Below are 18809 nucleotides of genomic sequence, written 5' to 3'. Positions count from 1 at the left end.
TGGAGTGACTGCCACCTGACGTGAGCACGAGGGGACTCCGTAGGTGACTTGCTCTGCTTGGGAAGCACGGCGCTAGCCTGGATATGCACACAGAGCAGTTCTACGCTTTTGCAAATGCGCACTGTTTTGAAACGGGACACTTCCACGACGAGTTTGCGCGGGTTTTCTGGTCCCTTGCTGGTACGGTGACCGTCGGATGCGACTGTGAGTCCCACCGTCGTACGGCGCTGGGCTGGAGTCAGTCTGGTGTCTGTCCCGCTCCCGTCTCTCACTGTGTCCTCACCCGCTTTCATTGCAGAGAGCAAGCGGGACATTCTGTTCCTTTTCGATGGCTCGGCCAACCTCCTGCGCCAGTTCCCCGTGGTCCGAGACTTTCTCTACAGGATCGTGGAGGAGCTGGACGTGAGGCCGGACGGGACCCGCGTGGCCGTGGCCCAGTACAGCGACGACGTCCGGGTGGAGTCCCGCTTCGACGAGCACCAGAGCAAGCCCGAGATCCTGAACCTGGTGAAGAGGATGAAGATCAAGACGGGCAAGGCCCTCAACCTGGGCTACGCCCTGGACTACGCGCAGAGGCACATCTTTGTGAAGTCCGCGGGCAGCCGCATCGAGGACGGGGTGCTCCAGCTGCTGGTGCTGCTGGTGGCGGGGAAGTCGTCCGACCGCGTGGAGGAGCCAGCCAGCAACCTGAAGCAGAGCAGGGTGGTGCCTTTCATCTTCCAAGCCCGGAACGCGGACCCCGCCGAGCTGGAGCAGATCGCGCTCTCCCCGGCCTTCATCCTGGCCGCGGAGTCGCTCCCCAAGATCGGAGACCTTCAGCCACAGTTCGTGAATCTCCTGAAATCGGTGCACAACGGGGCGCCAGGGCCAGGTAGGCCGTGGAAATGCCGGTTGCTTCTGCGGCCGGGTTCTCCGGCGCATGAGCGGGGTGGGCTGCTGGTCTCTGGTCCTCAGATAGAAACCCTCTTCGGGTTCCCAGGGAGGGTGGAAAATTAATGGGTGGCTTCAGAAGAACAGTAGAATGTGAGTTTTCTTCCCTCGCTTTGACTCTCCTGCTGCTCTCTAGGGCAAAACGGGAGAATCAGGGTGATTATTTTTTAAAGGCATTAGATTATTTCATATTAAGGCACATTATAAGGATTTAGAAATCATCATTATAAGGATTTTAAAATCCTTTGTAAAAAGCACTGTTTTTACTGCATGTGTAATACAAGCCATGCAACTTGGTTACGTTACAGATACAGCCCTCTTCATCTGCTCAGTCCCCAGCAGCTTTATTTTAAGTGTGTATCACAGTGTTAAAATCCCTTCACTATATTCATTAAAAATTAAAGGCACCAGAGGAGGCAGATAAGTCCCCATCGTAGATGCTGCACTGAAATTCCCAACGGCTGGTCTGTACTACTGTGACTTGTGTTTGACCACTTGTCATTTGGTGGGACAAATGCAGGGAACAGAGCAATTAATTCCACATATGCTCCCTCTGCCTAAAAGCCGAGGCTCCAGAGTCTACACTGACGCCTGGGACCCTTCACTGTTGGCTTTGGGTGGTAACTCGGACATCCCGGTCACGGTTCCCTCCTCAGATCCTCTTGTGACTTGCAGCAAATCCTCCACGCCTCCCCTCTGAAAAATGCTAACGGTTGCACAGGCTTGGCCGTCCTGTGTCTCTCCTCCCCACCCCAGTTTTTTTCTTCAGTACATGTTTGAGAGCAAACAGTACCCTTTAAGCACTGAGGAGTTCTAAAATAAAAGGGCTCTATGTATTGGTGTATTAGTTTCCTGTTCCTGCTGTAACAAATGACCGCAGATTCAGTGCTGAAAGACAACAACAAAAAATTATCATCTGACAGTTTTGGGGGCCGGAAATTGGAAACCGGTCTCACCGGGCTAACGTCCAGGTGCCAGAGGCATTTGTTCCTTGCCCAGGGGGTCACCCCTCCCCTGTCCCTCCAGCCCCCAGAGGCGCCTGCATTCCTTGGCCCGCGGCCCCTCCCTCAGTCCCCGATGCCACCTTGCCCACTGCTCCCCGACATCCTGACGGCTTCTCTCCCCAGCTCTGGCTCTGTTGTCCTCCTTAGAAGGACGCTCGTGATTGGTGGCATGGGGTCACCTGGGCGGTCCCCGAGTCCTCAGCTCTATCACCTCTGCCAAGCCCTTCTCTGCAGTTCGGGGATTTGGAAGTGGGTGTCCTTGGGGGGCTGCCATGCAGCCCGCCACGCTGACTAGACGCGTGGCTCTCCTGTCCCGTGTGGGTCATGGCGCTGTCCCCCTCCCAGTTTCAGATGAAAAGGACGTGGTGTTTCTGATCGACGGCTCGGACGGCGTGAGCAGCGGCTTCCCCCTGCTGAAGGAGTTCGTGCAGAGGGTGGTGGAAAGCCTGGACGTGGGCCCCGACCGGGTGCGCGTGGCCGTGGTGCAGTACAGCGACCGCACCCGGCCCGAGTTCTACCTGAACTCCTACATGGACCAGCAGGGCGTGGTCAGCGCCGTCCGCAGGATGGACCTCCTGGGCGGGCCGACGCCCAACACGGGGGCCGCGCTGGACTTTGTCCTGAGGAACATCCTGGTGGGCTCTGCGGGCAGCAGGATGGCGGAGGGCGTGCCCCAGCTGCTCCTCGTGCTCACGGCCGACCGGTCCGCGGACGACGTGAGGGGCCCCTCGGGGGCGGTGAAGCGGGGCGGGGCCGTGCCCATCGGCATCGGCATCGGCAACGCCGACATCGCCGAGATGCAGACCATCTCCTACGTCCCCGACTTCGCCGTTGCCATCCCCACCTTCCGCCAGCTGGGCACCGTGCAGCAGGTCGTCTCTGAGCGGGTGGCCCGGCTCTCCCGCGAGGAGCTGAGCAGGATGCAGCCCGTCTTCCCGGCTCCAACCAGCCCAGGTGAGGGGGCGTCTTGGGATCCTGTCCCTTGTCATCATCCCGGCCACTTGTTGGGACTGTGGGCCACCAACCACTTTCTGTCTTGCTTCCAATGCCATGCGGGGTGAAAATCAGAGTTACACACAGTCTTTAGGCGCCCCGTGGCTTTTTAGGCCTAGATGGGCAGAAAGGGCAGAGGTTTGGGGTGGGAGGCTGCGGAGAGGCGTGTTTCTGGACAAATTAAACTCTCCTCGAGCGGCATACACTGGGCTTAGCGTTCCGACCCCCTGACTCTGCACAGAGGCTCTGTCTAGATATTCTCAAGGAGGGGCCCTACCTGGTGGCCCCCTGTCCACCCGGTCCTGAGCTGCCCGGCAGCTTTCGCCAGCAGCACCCCCCCCCTGGGAGGGAGTCTGCCCACAGGCGCCCTGCAAGCTGGGGCTCGCCTCTGGGATGCTGCTGTCTCCAGAGCCACGGCGGGAAGATGACTCTTGCATTTGCTCCGTGCTGAGAAGTGAGTAAGTGGCAGGAAGGTATCGGCTCTGCCGGCAGTGGTTCGTTCTGTTTCCCCTTCCCGCGCCCCCTTTCGAGGCCTGGACAATAGCCTGGAGAACTCAGGGGTCCCGGCCACGGAGCGGGAAGGAGGCTGAGATGTGTCTGCCCCTCGGCAGATGCCTCCAGGGGCTGCTCTCTCCGCACTTGGTCAGTCCATCACTCTGTGAAGGAGGCGGGTGTGGCCGTGCTCCCCGTGCCTCCTGGTGCAGGAGCAGGGGAGGAACAGCCGCGGCAGGACACCGTGTCCCTCGGGCAGCCAGGGCGGTGAGGGGACTGGCCAGGTGCTGCCCAGAGGGGTTTCTCCCTGGGGTGTGCTGGGCAGACAGCGGTGTAGACAGCAGGGTAGATAGCGGCCTAGACAGCAGCACGCCCCATGAGGCCACACAGGATGCTCGATAAATTTAGGATAAATAAAGTTTTGTTTTTTTTTTTCTTGAGACAGAATCTCGCTTTGTTGCCCAGGCTAGAGTGAGTGCCGTGGTGTCAGCCTAGCTCACAGCAACCTCAAATTCCTGGGCTCAAGCGATCCTGCTGCCTCAGCCTCCTGAGTAGCTGGGACTACAGGCATGCGCCACCATGCCCAGCTAGTTTTTTCTATATATTTTTAGTTGTCCCGCTAATTTCTTTTCTATTTTTAGTAGAGACGGGGTCTCGCTCTTGCTCAGGCTGGTTTCGAACTCCTGACCTCGAGCAATCCGCCCGCCTCGGCCTCCCAGAGTGCTAGGATTACAGGCGTGAGCCACCGCGCCCGGCCTGAAAGAGGTTTTTATTCCCCCAACGGACGTTCCTTGCGCATCTCTGATGCGACGAGGGAGCACAGGGTTTGCCGGCAGGAGCTGCAGGAGCTGCAGGAGCCCCTCCCTCCACGCGCCTGAGCCCCCGGGGACGCCGGGCGCGCCTGGGAAGGGTCGTCGTGGTGTCTGTGCGGTTTCTTTCCTTCACTCGCAGAGGGCTCCTGGTCCCCTCGCTCTCCACTCTTTGCAATGGCCATTTCCCGCCCTCCTCCTCCACTCCCGCTGTTTCCACGCCTGTCCCCTCAGCTCTCGCTCAGCTGGTCACCTGGAGTCTCCTTTCGCCCAGAAAACGCAAGTAAGCCAGAAGCAGACAGCCGGAAGCTCCGCCGGCGCCTCCCTTGTCTCTGTTGCTGGTGACCGGTCCCTGCCTCCTCAGCCCTCCTCTCACCTGCCCCGGGGCGTCCTCCGCCTTCTCCTCCCTCCCCGCCCCCTCTCTGCACGGCGCTGAACGGTTCCAGCAGGATAAGATGCGTGGCTCTCTCTTCTCTCTTAAGGACTCGCTCTGACAAACTGCTGTCTGGAGGCACCCGGCCCCGTTCGCAGACTTGGCTGTGCTCTGAACGATTCCTCTCCTCCTGTCCTCTCGGAACTGGCCCTAACCTACCCTTCTTCCTCTCCCGTCCCCCGGAGTGCCACTGTCACAGTCCCTCCACCTGGCGAAGCCAGTGGCCCGTCTCCGACGCCACCCTCCTTGGTCCAGGAGCAGCATCCATGCAGTAGGGCCCTTCCTTGCCGCAGCTCCGTCCTCACCTGCTGCGGACGCAGCTCTTCTGGTTCCGCCTCCCTCGGGGCTACTCCCCTTCATCCTCTGCTCCTCTTCCCCTGGCGTGCGGTGCGCACACACCGAAATGCGCACCGCTCCCTCCTCGGACGGGTATTTCAACGACGGTAGTTGGTAGCGGGACCTTTAACTCCAGGACAAACTGGGTGGGGGCTCATGAATGCTGAGAATCTGGTGCCAGCCAGGTGCAGTGGCTCAGACCTGTAATCCCAGCACTTCGGGAGGCCAAGGCAGGAGAGGGTGCTTGAGGCCAGGAGTTTGAGACCAGCCTGGGCAACATAGCAAGACTCTGTCTCTGCAAAAATTAAAAAAAAAAAAAAAATTAGCGGGACATGGTAGCATGCACCTTTGATCCCGGCGAATCAGGAGGCCGAGGCCAGAGGATTGCTTGAGCCAGGGAGTTTAAGGCTGAAGTAAGCTATGGAGTTCTTCTGTACTCCGTCCAGCCTGGGTGATGGAGTGAGGCTCTGTCTCTCTAAAAAAAAACAAACAAAAAACTAAAGACTTTGGTGCCGACAGAGATGACGCCATCGCGGCATGTGGTTTGGCTCGCAGGTGTCGGCAGCAAGAAGGACGTGGTCTTCCTCATCGACGGGTCCCAGAGCGCCGCGCCCGAGTTCCAGTACATCCGCACCCTGGTGGAGCGGCTGGTGGACTCCCTGGACGTGGGCTTCGACGCCACGCGCGTGGCCGTCATCCAGTTCAGCGAGGACCCCAAGGTGGAGTTCCTGCTGAACGCCCACTCCAGCAAGGACGAGGTGCAGGCCGCGGTGAGGCGGCTGCGGCCCAAGGGCGGGCGGCAGGCCAACGTGGGCAGCGCCCTGGAGTACGTGTCCAGGAACATCTTCAAGAGGCCGCTGGGCAGCCGCATCGAGGAGGGCGTCCCGCAGTTCCTGGTCCTCGTCTCCTCGGGGAGGTCCGGCGACGAGGTGGACGACCCCGCCGTGGAGCTCAAGCAGTTCGGCGTGGCGCCTTTCACGGTGGCCAGGAACGCCGACCGGGAGGAGCTGGTCAAGATCGCGCTGAGCCCCGAGTACGTGTTCTCGGTGAGCACCTTCCGCGAGCTGCCCGGCCTGGAGCAGAAGCTGCTCGCTCCCATCGCCAGCCTCACGTCCGAGCAGATCCAGCGGATCCTGGCCAGCGCCCGCTACCCTCCCCCAGGTGAGAGCGTGGCGGCTGCCGCTTCCCTCCGGGTGTCTTTGATGTTGAACACACGGGCTCCCAGGCCGAGGTGCGCACGGTGCATTCAAATAAGGGCGCTGCTCCTGGGCCTTCAGGGTGCCGACGCCCACCGGCCAGGGGCCCCTGGGACACACCTGCCACGGGCCACGCTGGGAGATGGGCAGCCCCGCAGGCCACGGGGCTGCTCAGGGAGAGGGTGCAGGAAAGGCCTCAGGGAACCCGAGCGAGGGCAGGTCGCTGTGCGGAAGCCTCCCCAAGGGAGTGGGGCTTCGGCCCGGACTGGGTGTCGCGAGGCAGTGGAGGTGACCCCTGTGGACGGAAAAAAATCCAAACCCTAAATATTTGAAAGATGATTTATTCTGAGCCAAATTTGAGGACCGTGACCCGGAGCCACTCTTAAGAAGGCTTGGGCAAGTGGCTGGGTTACAGTTCGGTTTTATACATTTTCAGAGAGACAGGGGTTACAGGCAAAGTCACAAATCAATACATGAGAGGCATACATTGGTTTGGCCCCAAAAGGTGGGACATCTCGAAGCGGGGGGGGGGGGGGGGGCCCGGGGGGGGGGCTGACAGGTTATAGGTGGGTTTAAAGATTCTTTGGCTGGCAATTGGCTGAGAGAGTTAGACTTTATCTAGAAGATCAGAAAGGATATGCTTATTTTAAGATAAGGGTGTGAGCACTCTGGGAGGTCCAGACAGGAGGACGTTTTAAATTTACAATAGGTGCCTGCTAGGATGCTTTAAGGTGCTTTAAATTTACAAATAGGCATCTGCTAGGATGCTTGAGTTAAGATATTTTAAATTTATGATAGGCATCTGCTAGGATGCTTGAGTTAAGACAGGGGCTTCTTATCTTTTAGGTGATGTTAATGCCATACCAGAATCAGGTTGGCAAGGAAACCACCGCTTCATTTGGTTAACAAAAGCCGCTTAGTGGGAATTTACCGTTTTGTTGTCAGCCTGACCCAGCTGGCCTCCTTAGGAAGGAGTTTTTAGCAAAAGAAAAAGATCAGAGTTGAGTCCTCACCCCACACCTGACTGTCTGGTAGATCGTACCTGGAGGAGGACGGCCGTGGCGGGGATGGGTGAGGCAGCCATGGCCACTCCTGTCACGTGTCATTCTCGTGGTCCGGAGCACGTTTTTCTTTTCACCTGTGTTCCTACGTGGCTGCAAAGCGGGCTCGCTTCCGCCTTGGCCCCTGGCGGTGGTAGAGCGGCCTCGTCTGAGGTTGATGTTGTGCCTAAGAGGAAAACCCCGAGGCTGGGGGTCCGGGCCAGCGCCCGCTGCGGGGGCAGGTGTGCCGTCTCTCAGAGCGATGGCTCAGGACGCGCCCCGCTCAGCGTTCACCCCGCCGCGCGCGCCCGGGGACTGGCCCAGGAACTCGCGAGGCCAGCGGCGGGTTGAAACGCGCTGAGTGGCAGCTTGTCCGTTTAACACAGTGGCACCTGAGAGGCACATAAAATCCCAGCTCACAGGAAAACGTGGCTCATTCCCCCTGGGTCCTTTTGATTCGTTTTGTAGTTAAAAAGTGGGCTCATGCGAAGAAAACAGGAGAAACATTAGTGAAAGTGAAAACTCTGTATAAATGCTAGAGAGGCGCGAGCAAAAACAAACAGAAGGAAGCCAAAAAGAGGAGGCACCGCCGATGGCTTTGTATGAAAGGTGCGCTGCGCCCAGGGGCTGAGCCAGGACCCGTCCCCGGGATGCAGTCGGGACCCTCCCGGCTGGCTGTGGCCTCACTCGCTAAGGCGTGGCCTCTGGCAGTGCCAGGGCCTTTGACCTCAGGTGTCTCTCTCTTTGTGTACGGCAAAGATGTTGGCCCCAGCAAAGCCGGCCTCTTGCCGTAGTGACGGCGCCTGACTCTGTAGGTCACGGAAATCCATAGGTCATGCATTCGTTCCTAAACGCTGCTTATATATTTATAACATGAGTGGTAATTTTATAAGGCCACAACGCTAAAATTGTAGCAAACCTAGAAAGAAAAACGCTGTGGAGAACTTAAAAATATTTCAGGAAGTGGACATTGTTTTGATGACAAAAGTCTGATATTTTTTTTTTTTTTTTTGAGACAGAGTCTCGCTTTGTTGTCCAGGCTAGAGTGAGTGCCGTGGCGTCAGCCTAGCTCACAGCAACCTCAATCTCCTGGGGCTCAAGCGATCCTACTGCCTCAGCCTTCTGGGTAGCTGGGACTACAGGCATGTGCCACCATGCCCGGCTGATTTTTTCTATATATATCAGTTGGCCAATTAATTTCTTTCTATTTATAGTAGAGACGGGGTCTCGCTCTTGCTCAGGCTGGTCTTGAACTCCTGACCTCGAGCGATCCACCGGCCTCGGCCTCCCAGAGTGCTAGGATTGCAGGTGCAAGCCACCGCGCCCGGCCCAAAGCTCTGATTTTTGATGGCTACCTTCAAAAAAGCCCGAGACGCGAAGGTCCAACACGTGTTGGGACGGAGTTTTAAGGTCGATGGATGTGATGCTGGGGCGTGACGCAAAGCTCAGAAACACGCTGACTGTCCTGTCCCTCTTTTCTCTCTCTCTCTCTCTCTCTCTCTCTCTCTCTCTCTCTCTCTCTCTCTCTCAGTGGCTGAGAGCGACGCCGCGGACATCGTCTTCCTGGTGGACAGCTCCGACGGCGTCAGGCCCGATGGCACGGCCCACGTCCGAGACTTCGTGAGCAGGATCGTGCAGAGACTGGACATCGGGCCCAACAGAGTGAGGATCGGGCTGGTGCAGTTCAGCAACGACGTCTTCCCGGAGTTCTACCTGAAGACCTACAGGTCCCAGGCCCCCGTGCTGGACGCCATCCGGCGCCTGCGGTTCAAGGGGGGCTCCCCGCTGAACACCGGCAAAGCCCTGGAGTTCGTGGCGAGAAACCTGTTCGTGAAGTCGGCCGGGAGCCGGATCGAGGACGGGGTGCCCCAGCACCTGGTGCTGGTCCTGGGCGGGAAGTCCCAAGATGACGTTTCCAGGTTCGCGCAGGTGATGCGCTCCTCGGGCATCGTGAGTTTAGGGGTCGGAGACCGGAACGTCGACAGAGCCGAGCTGCAGGCCATCACCAACAACCCCAGGCTGGTCTTCACGGTGCGAGAGTTCAGGGAGCTTCCCAGCTTGGACCAGAGGGTCATGAGCGCCTTTGAGCCCTCCGCAGCCACGCCCGCCCCTCCGGGCCCGGCGCCTCCTCCGCGGCCAGGTACGAGCCCCGCGTCTCGCGACCGGGGCGCCCGCCGTCCGTTTGTTGCTTAGTTTGAAAAGTGACTGGCATTCCGTTTAGCGATTTCCTTCTCTCGAGGTTGCTTCCGCAGGTAGTACTAGAAATTAAGTGCTGGGAAAATAGTTCAGTTGACATGATAGAGGGAGACATTTCCCAGAAAGCACGTGACTGCCGCTCTGGCGCTCCTGAGGCCAGCTGCGCCCCCCCGGGGAGGGTCCCGTCAAGGTGCATTTGAGGGGCGATCGCGGACGCGGTGGTGCCCAGAGTAGGACAGCATCCTCCAGACTGGCCAGGCCATTCCCCACGGACGTGACTTCGGCGTCAGCCCGTGTCCTGTGGTGGGATGCCCGCCCTGGTCCAGGCACGCCTCCTTCCTCAGACTGGGGTGACCATCAGGAAACACCTCCCCGGAGGACTTAAAACTGTCCACCTGCAGCTCCTACCCCAAGTTCCTGGCTGCCAAGAGCAAAGCGGGTCCCTGCACCACCCACACCTTTCCTTGCTGCTCCTCCAGGTGACAGCGTCCAGACACCTGCAGCAAACCGTTAGGCTTTCCAAGGCGGGGGGTCTGTATTCCTGTTTCTCTCTGTCACTGCCTCCCTCAGGGCTGGCTGTGGCCCATCTTGTACCTCTCACGCTGTCTCTAATTTTTTTCCCTCTCTACTCTGGCCTTGACTGCTTGATTACAATCAAGAAATTGCACCCCCCCCCGCCGCTGTTTGCAGCAGGCTCTCACAAATCTCTCAGAGCATTCTCTAAGGTTCCTGGGGTCCCTTCCCAATTTCTCATCTGCTTCTCCCAGCCCTTCCCTGCCCTGCCCCAACACGCCTCTCTCTACTTCTACTACCTTTTTTTTTTAAGCAGGAAGAGTTTAGGGGCATTTCCTAAAACACCTGAGATCACAGACTGTCAATTCCAGGTCCCTGTTGAATTCCTGGCATAAAAACATGTTGCATGGGACAACCGGGACTCCGTGTCCCTGGGTTTTCATGAGTCCTTTCCTTTTTGTTTGGATGATTTGTCATTTGTCTTCTTCTTTTGGGCCTTATGTTTGCGAGCTGTGGATTCGGGAACTAGAGAGGCGTGGCTTAGGGTGAATCGTTTTACTGTGAATGAATTGCTAGGAATGTCTTATTTCAATTCTTCCAATTTGTAGTCCATATATTTATGTTCTGGGTATTGAAACCACTTTCACTTTCACCATTTTTAGAGAAGAAGAAAGCGGACATCGTGTTCCTGCTGGATGGGTCCATCAATTTCAGGAGGGACAGTTTCCAAGAAGTGCTCCGCTTCGCGTCTGAAATCGTGGACACGCTTTACGAGGACGGCGACTCCATCCAGGTGGGGGTGGTCCAGTACAACTCCGACCCCACAGACGAATTCTTCCTGAAGGACTTCTCCACCAAGAGGCAGATCATCGACGCCATCAACAAAGTGGTCTACAAGGGGGGCAGACACGCCAACACCCGGGTCGGCCTCGAGCACCTGCGGCTCAACCACTTCGTGCCCGAGGCCGGCAGCCGCCTGGACCAGCGCGTCCCACAGATAGCCTTCGTGGTCACGGGAGGGAAGTCGGCGGAGGACGCGCAGGAAGTGAGCCTGGCGCTCACCCAGAGAGGGGTCAAGGTGTTCGCGGTGGGCGTGAGGAACATCGACTCGGAGGAGGTTGGGAAGATAGCGTCCAACAGTGCCACCGCCTTCCGGGTGGGCAACGTCCAGGAGCTGTCGGAGCTGAGCGAGCAGGTCTTGGAAACTCTGCACGACGCAATGCATGAGACCTTGTGCCCGGGCGTGTCCGACATTTCCAAAGGTAACCCCCTTTCCGCACCTGTTTCCCAGCCTTTCCTGCTGACACTTGTGTTTTCCAGCCATCTGGATGCCCAGAGCTGATCTGTGGCTCTTCTTGGTTCTTCTTCGTACATTTACTCCTATTGCCTTGCATCATTTGGCTAACTAATAACCACTGCCGTTGGACGTTCTTCCAGGACAAGAGTGGAAGTTTATCTTTTACTCTTATCAGATTTATTTTCTCCCCTGTTCTCTAACTCCTCAAATAACTCAGACTTATCGATTCTTGTGTCTGATTACAGATTTATCAGATCAATTATTTAAGATAAAAGTATTTGCCTTTTCAAGTAACTTTAAAGCACGAACTCGGGATGTGCCTAAAAGCCAGCAGTGTGTCATCACGCCAAAATTGATCAGCACCACCCAGAAAGCAAACGTATTCAGATTGCCTATAATCTTGGCTCTCAACAGCTACCCCCATTTCTCCCTGTGCGGGGGGCAGGTCTAATTGCTTCTCAGATCTCGCGAGGAGGAGGTCTCCTCCTGCTGCCGTGTTGCTGTGTCGGCAGAATGCATCTGGCCAGCCTCTGCTCAGAGCTCACCGCCTGCGCTTCTTCCCTTCAGCTTGTAACCTGGATGTGATCCTGGGGTTCGACGGTTCGAGGGACCAGAACGTATTTGTGGCCCAGAAGGGCCTGGAGTCCAAGCTGGAGGCCGTGCTGCACAGGATCAGCCAGATGCAGAGGATCAGCTGCAGCGGCAACCAGATGCCCACGGTGCGCGTGTCGGTGGCGGGCAACACCCCCTCGGGGCCCGTGGAGGCCTTCGACTTCGACCAGTACCAGCCGGAGATGCTGGAGAAGCTCCAGGGCCTGCGCAGCCAGCACCCCTACGTGCTCACGGCGGACACGCTGAAGATGTACCAGAGCAAGTTCAGGCAGTCCTCGCCCAGCAGCGTGAAGGTGAGCGGCTGCCCCTCGCTCCAGGCGCGCCCCCGCGCAACGTCTGCGTTTTTACCTCGAAGGAGAAATGCTTTGGCTCTGGAAGCCCCACCCCCCACGTACGATGCCTTCCGCGTCTGGCCGGGTTTCTAGTGCCTGCATGTAGGCGTCCTTTGCTTACTAACCGATCATACCTTCACGCGATGCCTGCCCCGGTCTGCTAGTCTTACTTGAGTGCTAAGGAGGGAAAGATCCCGGAAGTCAGTAACTGAGTCTGAAGGAGTTGCATGTGCGACTGATGCCTGTTAGTGATAGTCCTACCCACTAAATAAGGCATGTTCTCTCTCTCTCTCTCCTTGTTATGTGTGTACATACATGCACACACGGGGCACACAAATTATTGTTGTTGTTAATTTTCTGGGGCTGTCATGGTGAAGTTCCACAGACTGGGTGGCTTTGACGACAGAAACTCGTTTTCGTGCCGTCCTGGGGGCTGGAAGTCCCCCGAGGTGTCCGCAGGGCTGGTTCCCTCTGAGGCCTCTTTTCTCGGCTTGTAGATGCCGCCTTCTCCCTGTGTCCTCACTGGGTGTCTCTGTGTGTGTGTCTCTGTCCTCATCTTCTCTTCCTAGAAGAAGGACACCACTCGTACTGGATTAGGGTCCACTCTGATGACCCCATTTAGCTTAATGACCTCTTTAAAGACCTGTCTCCAAATACAGTCACAGTCCGAGGGGCTGGGGATCAGGACTTCAATGTTTGTATTTTGGGGGGACACAGTTCAGCCCAGAACACACACACACACACACACACACACACACACACACACACACACTTTCCAGAAGCTACATCATATGAATGGGAGAGTCACGTGAGCTGTTTTGTTGTGGTTGCTGCTTGTGCGCACGCACTAAAACACGCTCCTCCACTTTGTGAGCAATGTCAAAGACCTGTGCCCGTGGGTAAGTTTCCCTTGACTTTGGCCCTCAGTTTCCTTAACTGTAAAATGGGTTTGAACCAGTGAATCTCTCCTTTCCCTTTCTGTAGACAGTCTGTGGTGTTCCTTTCTCTTTGGGCTGGGGTTCGATTCCTTTTTTTTAATTTTCAGGTGGTCATTCATTTTACCGACGGGGTGGATGGAGATCTGGCAGATCTACACAGAGCCTCTGAGGACCTGCGACAGGAAGGTAGACGCCCTGCTCTCTAAGCACCAGCAGTGCGGCCAGGCGCGCAGGGCGTGTGGCCCTGCCGGGGAGACACTCCTGTTCTTGGAGTCCTTTGAGGGAGCAGTTGGTCTTGGAGGACTCCTCCTCCAGCTCTTGGCCCTTCATGGCCCGCCTGGGGCTATGGGACGGGGCTTCCCGCCAAGGACGGCTTTACTGCCCTGTCCTGGCAAAGGCCCGCGGGTTCTCAGGCTTGTTCAGACGGTAGAAAGCATGATGGTTTGCAAACGATCATGGAACGTCGATTCACTTGACTTCGTCATATAAAGTAGGATTTAGTATACTCGCAAAAAATATTGCTCTATTTTTGGTTTGTGGTTGACGCAGCTCAAAAACGCTACAACATTTAAATACAAATACATGTACATAACATAAATAATGTAAGCATTCGCGCCAAAAGTCAGGCGACTGGAGCCAGCCATGCCTGTTATCGGATGTGACATATGACTGTTCATTTACTTTGGAATTTGTTAACCCCGGCCACGAAAAGTGGACGCCAGTGCTAAAAGTTGAAGAAGAATTCATGGAAGTGCAGCTTAGCACAGGAACATTCTATTTATTGGCTTACTTTTCCGAAAGGAGACGGGACTGCTATGACCTGATTTTGGAGATGTTAGTGTTTCACAGTTATGCACACACGAGTTATGGAGGGCCAGGGTTGGAGAATTCATGCATAAATGTACTTCACGGGTGCCACTTTCTGTATTTATAGTGATAAGTTTAGTCATTGACATATCTGAAATGATTCAGTATTTCAACTACTGAAAGCAAAATTTTATACTGAAGTTTCCTTTAAAAAATAGCCAGGAGAAAAGACACTGCGGCTCTCCAGTGCCCGCATGGGCCCTGCCAAATTTGTCTTTTCCTGCAGGTGTCCGAGCTCTGATCCTGGTGGGCCTGGAACGCGTGGCCGACCTGGAGCGGGTGACCCAGCTGGAGTTCGGGCGAGGGTTCATGTACGACCGGCCTCTGAGGCTCAACCTGCTGGACTTGGATTACGAGCTGGCAGAGGAGCTCGTGAGTTCTCTTCAGTGCCTTTAAGCGCACACAAGTTCAGATTTTTGGCATCTCAAGAGGATAAAGTCAGTTATCACATGGTCATGGGGTAGGGTGTCTGGGTGGATAATCCAATTCATTTAGTTCACTGGGAACATGACTTATTGCCATGACACCTGTGGATCCCGGAACTGTCGCCCGTGACCGGCCGGAGCGTGGTCTGCGGGAATGCTGCTGTTGCCATGGGAACGCTGCTGTTGTCCTGGGATGTGCTTTGCTCCCCTTAGCAGGTGCCTCTTTTAACGTCCTTTCGCTCAGACTGTTCCTGGGAGGCAAACCGTGGTGACCGCCCATCTCCAGACAGGAAGCAGTGCCCGGGGCCTCTGAAACCTACACGGTGCAAACAAGAATGCGCAGAAAAGAAGGGCCATTTCTGGGCGCAGAAGCGCTTTTATGGCCTTCTTCCCTAGTTCCCCTGGTGCGAATGGAGGTGCCCCAGGAGGCTTCCTAATCCTCCCCCTCCAGCCTCTCTCAACTCCGGGTGTCACCGTCTGGGTTTGGAGTAGGGGCGGGGCTCTGGGAGACATGGGGCTGCGTGGTGACCTCCAGACCCTGGAGGTCTTTGGTGGTGGCAATAGTTGGGTACGGCTACGTGAATGGGACGAACTGACTCTGCCTCTTCCTTCCCACCCGCCTTCTTCCCAGGGTGAGAATGAGGACTTTTTTATTGGGTGGAAGAAGGATGAGTTAGTTGACAAATCTGGAGAAAGAAAGCGAAAGCTCTAGGAAGCTCATTGCAAGGAGATGCGTGTGACCACTAGCACTTTAGCAGGTGGAAATGTATTCGGGGTGTGCACTTTACCCCATAAGGTCAGGGGCTGGCTGGGACAGGAATGTCAAGGGTGTTTGGTAGGTGTTGGAGGCACTGTCGACCTAAAATTGTGGCGCTTGTGGCTCAAAAAGGCCGGGAACCCTGTGCCTGTCCCCGCTCCCACACCTGCTCCAGAGGTCTCCCCCGGGCACCTCCTCTGGGCTGGCACCATATTGTTGATGGTGACCATGGTTTCGAGGAAGGGCCCTGGATCTCTCTTCCAGACCCACCTTCAGTCCTGGCCATCTGCAATTTGTCTGTTAGGTTTTGCACTTTGGAACTCAAACATATGTGAGTTATACTTAAGAATATCTATGTTGGAAACTTCCAGAAATCAGGTGTAGGCAGAGGTGACCTTGTGGATAAGATTTATCTTACTTTGGTTGTTCTTTACTCTCCCGTTGGTGACATCCCACTGCCTCTCGACTGCCAAGAGCTGGACTCTCGGCCTAGGCTGGTCTTGGAGGGACAGTCTTTGGAGTGACTTCACCTTGCCCTGTGGCACCCTCACACATCCGATTTTGGCCTCTTCAGCACATATTTATGGTTTTGTCCTGTGCATTTCTTGACATTTGCACTTTTTCTTTCTCTTCCTCTGGGTAGGACAACATCGCCGAGAAAGCTTGCTGCGGGGTCCCCTGCAAGTGCTCTGGACACAGGGGCGACCGTGGGCCCCTCGGCAGCATCGGGCCAAAGGTACGGTGGCTTGGCCTTCTTCGCCCGCCCCTGAGTCTAGGTGCTGGAAGGCCGGCGTCACCGCGGCCGGGCAATGCGTCTAACGCCACGGCTGGAGGCGGATGAGGGAGAAGGAAGAGGACCCCACGCTGTAGAGGAGGCGTCCTGCGGGGCAGACCCGGGTGCTGGGGTGCCCAGGGTCCTCCCCGTGGAGATGGCTCTGCAGGGCCCGAGTGTCTGCCGCATTCTCCGCCCCCACGGGATGAGGGGCTCTGCTCTTTAACGTTCGGTCCTTCATGCCTTAAAATGACGTTAGAACCAGCGGGTGTCGCCGACTGGCAGCCTGTCTGCGAGCCTGGTCTCGGGGACTCAGCTTCCCCGGCGGGGTGGGGAGGACCTCGATGGGCTTTCCTGGCAGAGGCGGAGCCTTGAGGGTCCTGACGAGGAACAATCCCGCGCGGTCACGAGCGGGGGGCTGTGAGTTCCAGGAACCCCCTAACGCCAGGGCGGACGTCGGCGCTGCTCTGCCAGGCGAAGGGGCTGGCACAGACACGTGACACAGAGCGAAGGGGACTGGGGGCGTGACGAGCCCGCTGTGCTTTGTTTCAGGGCATCCCCGGAGAGGACGGCTACCGCGGCTACCCTGGTGATGAGGGTGGACCTGTGAGTAAAAGTCGTTTTATCCCTTAAAGTTGTACCCCCTCCTCGTTCCTTGCCTGTTGGGATTGAACTGTGGGGTTCGCCATCGCTCCGGGGGGTCCGGCGCCCACACAGACCCAGGGCCCAGACCCCCACCCGTCCTTGGCTGCCAGGCAGTGGCGTTGGTGCTGCAGGGACACCGAGAGGCTCCCCGGCCCCCCAGCCTTGCTCCGCGTCCCTGCAGTGAGATCTGCTTTCTAACGCCCGCCACTCTCGGTGCTGCAAGCCCCTTGGAGACACGATGACAAGCGGCTCCAACTTGCCAACTGCCTTTGTTTTACGCAACAGGGCGAGCGAGGTCCGCCTGGCGTGAACGGCACTCAGGGCTTCCAGGGCTGCCCGGGCCAGAGAGGAGTGAAGGTACAGTGGCAGGGGGCGGGAGGAGTGCTCACCGAGCGTGGGGCGGGGGTCAGGCCAGCTGCATGTGCAGGAGGGACATGCAGTTTCTCCAAGTGCCCCGGGGAGGGGGCAGCTGCCCGTCCGGGCTCCTCTGCAGCCCGTGGCCTCTGGCTGGAAGGCGGCCTCGGTGGGGTGGCTCTGGGAGCTCGGGCCGCGGCTGGAAGGGAGCCGGAGAATGGAGAAATAGTTTCCTATGGAAACACGGAGCGGCCAGGAAACATTCCCGAGGAGAGGACGTGGGCCAGGGCAGAGGGGAGGCTGGTGCGCGCGGCTTCGGCCCCTGGCCCGGGGGCAGCCAGGGAGGGAGGAGTGACAGAGGACACCAGGTGGCTCGGGGCTGGCGAGCTTCCTTCTCTGCTTGCTGGAGTGTGAAGGCAGGTGCCGGCGGGAGCTGCAAAGCCAGCCTGTGCCTCCCGAGCCCCTTCCCCTGGCTCGTGGGGCCCCCACTCCTGCCCGGCAGCCCAGGCCACCCCAGTGCTGGTTCTAGGCAAATTAGCCTTATCACCCCCACGTGATGCACCGAGGGGTGCAAAGGGATGATGAGTCCCTGACGTTAGCATTTCCCGACACTGCGGCATTAGATGGGGGGGTGGCACCAGGCCCTCAGGAAGAGCTAATGTGTCCCCTGTCCCCTTACCTTCCAGGGCTCTCGAGGATTCCCAGGAGAGAAGGTACCCAAGCTTGTTTTCGTTTCTGACGATGAAAAGTTTCCCAGTATTTCTCGTTTCTTCCTTTGCTGGAATAGCTTTCTACACTCACTCGACTGTCTCGGTCCCTCGTAGGGTGAAATAGGAGAGATCGGGCTGGACGGTCTCAACGGCGAGGAGGTGAGTGGTTCGCTCTCCAGGCCTGAGCTTCTTCGGGTTCTAACACCTGTGGTGACATTGCCCCAGGTGCGACCTCTCATCACTGTCGTTGGCAGGGAGACAAAGGATTGCCCGGCTCTTCTGGAGAGAAAGGGAACCCTGGAAGAAGGGTAGGTCTCTTTCCAGTGTTGCCGTTGTGGAAAGAATAGAAGCATTCATTTAGGGAAGAGTCATTTCCTATACCTGTATAGGTAGAGCCCGCTTCCTCCAGGCAGCCTTCCCTGACTTCCCCCGGGCTGTGCCGGTGCCCTCCTGTCAGCTCTGCCAGGATACGTCATACGCAGAGCACGTCCCACAGGGCCAGGGGCTGAGTTTGTTCTGTTATAAATAAAGCTCCAGCGCTTGGCACACGGGTCCCCAGTACATTATCTGTGAATTAACCGAATAAATAACAAATATTTGGAAGTGAAAATGTACCTTCATGGCAGACACGTGAATGGTGAACATCATAAATCTATTTAAGATTTATGAACTGTGAAGAATGTGATGTTTAGGGTGAGGTACAAACGGAAACATCTCGTTTTTTAGCCTCCACTTGTGTTTTTTCATTTAGGGTGATAAAGGCCCCAAAGGGGACAAAGGAGAAAGAGGGGACGTTGGCATTCGCGGTGACCCGGTGAGGATTTCTTTCTTGACGGTTCAGAGCCGAGCCCGGGGAAGACAGTGGCGGCAGAGGGGGGAAGGGAAGACTTTCACTTCTGAAATTGCTTTAAAAATTATTGATAAAATGTGTGCTTTGTCTGTTCCTTACGCGTCTGGGGCTTTCTGGCAGATGATTCTGTTCTCTAGCCATAAAGATGAGCGAGTGCTGTGCGTCGCCCTAAAAGGTGGTCTCAGGACACCTTACACTTGCTTTTGGAAAAGAGAAGCGTTTGCCGCTTTTTCCGTTTCATGGCTTTGTGAAACCTCTAAGCAAACGGCGCCGCCCCTCCAGGCCACCCTGCCCTGCGGCCAAGGAAC

General features: G+C 56.8%; 1 protein-coding gene across 1 annotated transcript in view; it reads left to right on the top strand.

The window, feature by feature from the left end:
- COL6A3 (collagen type VI alpha 3 chain) overlaps window positions 1-18809 on the top strand; it is an 83226-nt gene that overhangs the window by 34958 nt on the left and 29459 nt on the right. The window contains exons 7-21 of the mRNA XM_020288044.2: window positions 299-871; window positions 2280-2888; window positions 5553-6158; window positions 8765-9373; window positions 10605-11204; window positions 11807-12144; window positions 13229-13307; window positions 14215-14360; window positions 15814-15906; window positions 16495-16548; window positions 16873-16944; window positions 17628-17654; window positions 17766-17810; window positions 17906-17959; window positions 18403-18465. Coding sequence (XP_020143633.2) covers window positions 299-871; window positions 2280-2888; window positions 5553-6158; window positions 8765-9373; window positions 10605-11204; window positions 11807-12144; window positions 13229-13307; window positions 14215-14360; window positions 15814-15906; window positions 16495-16548; window positions 16873-16944; window positions 17628-17654; window positions 17766-17810; window positions 17906-17959; window positions 18403-18465 — 3968 coding nt within the window. The remainder of the gene's footprint in view (window positions 1-298; window positions 872-2279; window positions 2889-5552; window positions 6159-8764; window positions 9374-10604; window positions 11205-11806; window positions 12145-13228; window positions 13308-14214; window positions 14361-15813; window positions 15907-16494; window positions 16549-16872; window positions 16945-17627; window positions 17655-17765; window positions 17811-17905; window positions 17960-18402; window positions 18466-18809) is intronic.

This window comes from Microcebus murinus, chromosome 8 (genome assembly GCF_040939455.1).
Source record: "Microcebus murinus isolate Inina chromosome 8, M.murinus_Inina_mat1.0, whole genome shotgun sequence".
NCBI lineage: Eukaryota > Metazoa > Chordata > Mammalia > Primates > Cheirogaleidae > Microcebus > Microcebus murinus.
This window is presented reverse-complemented; position numbering and strand designations above follow the sequence as displayed.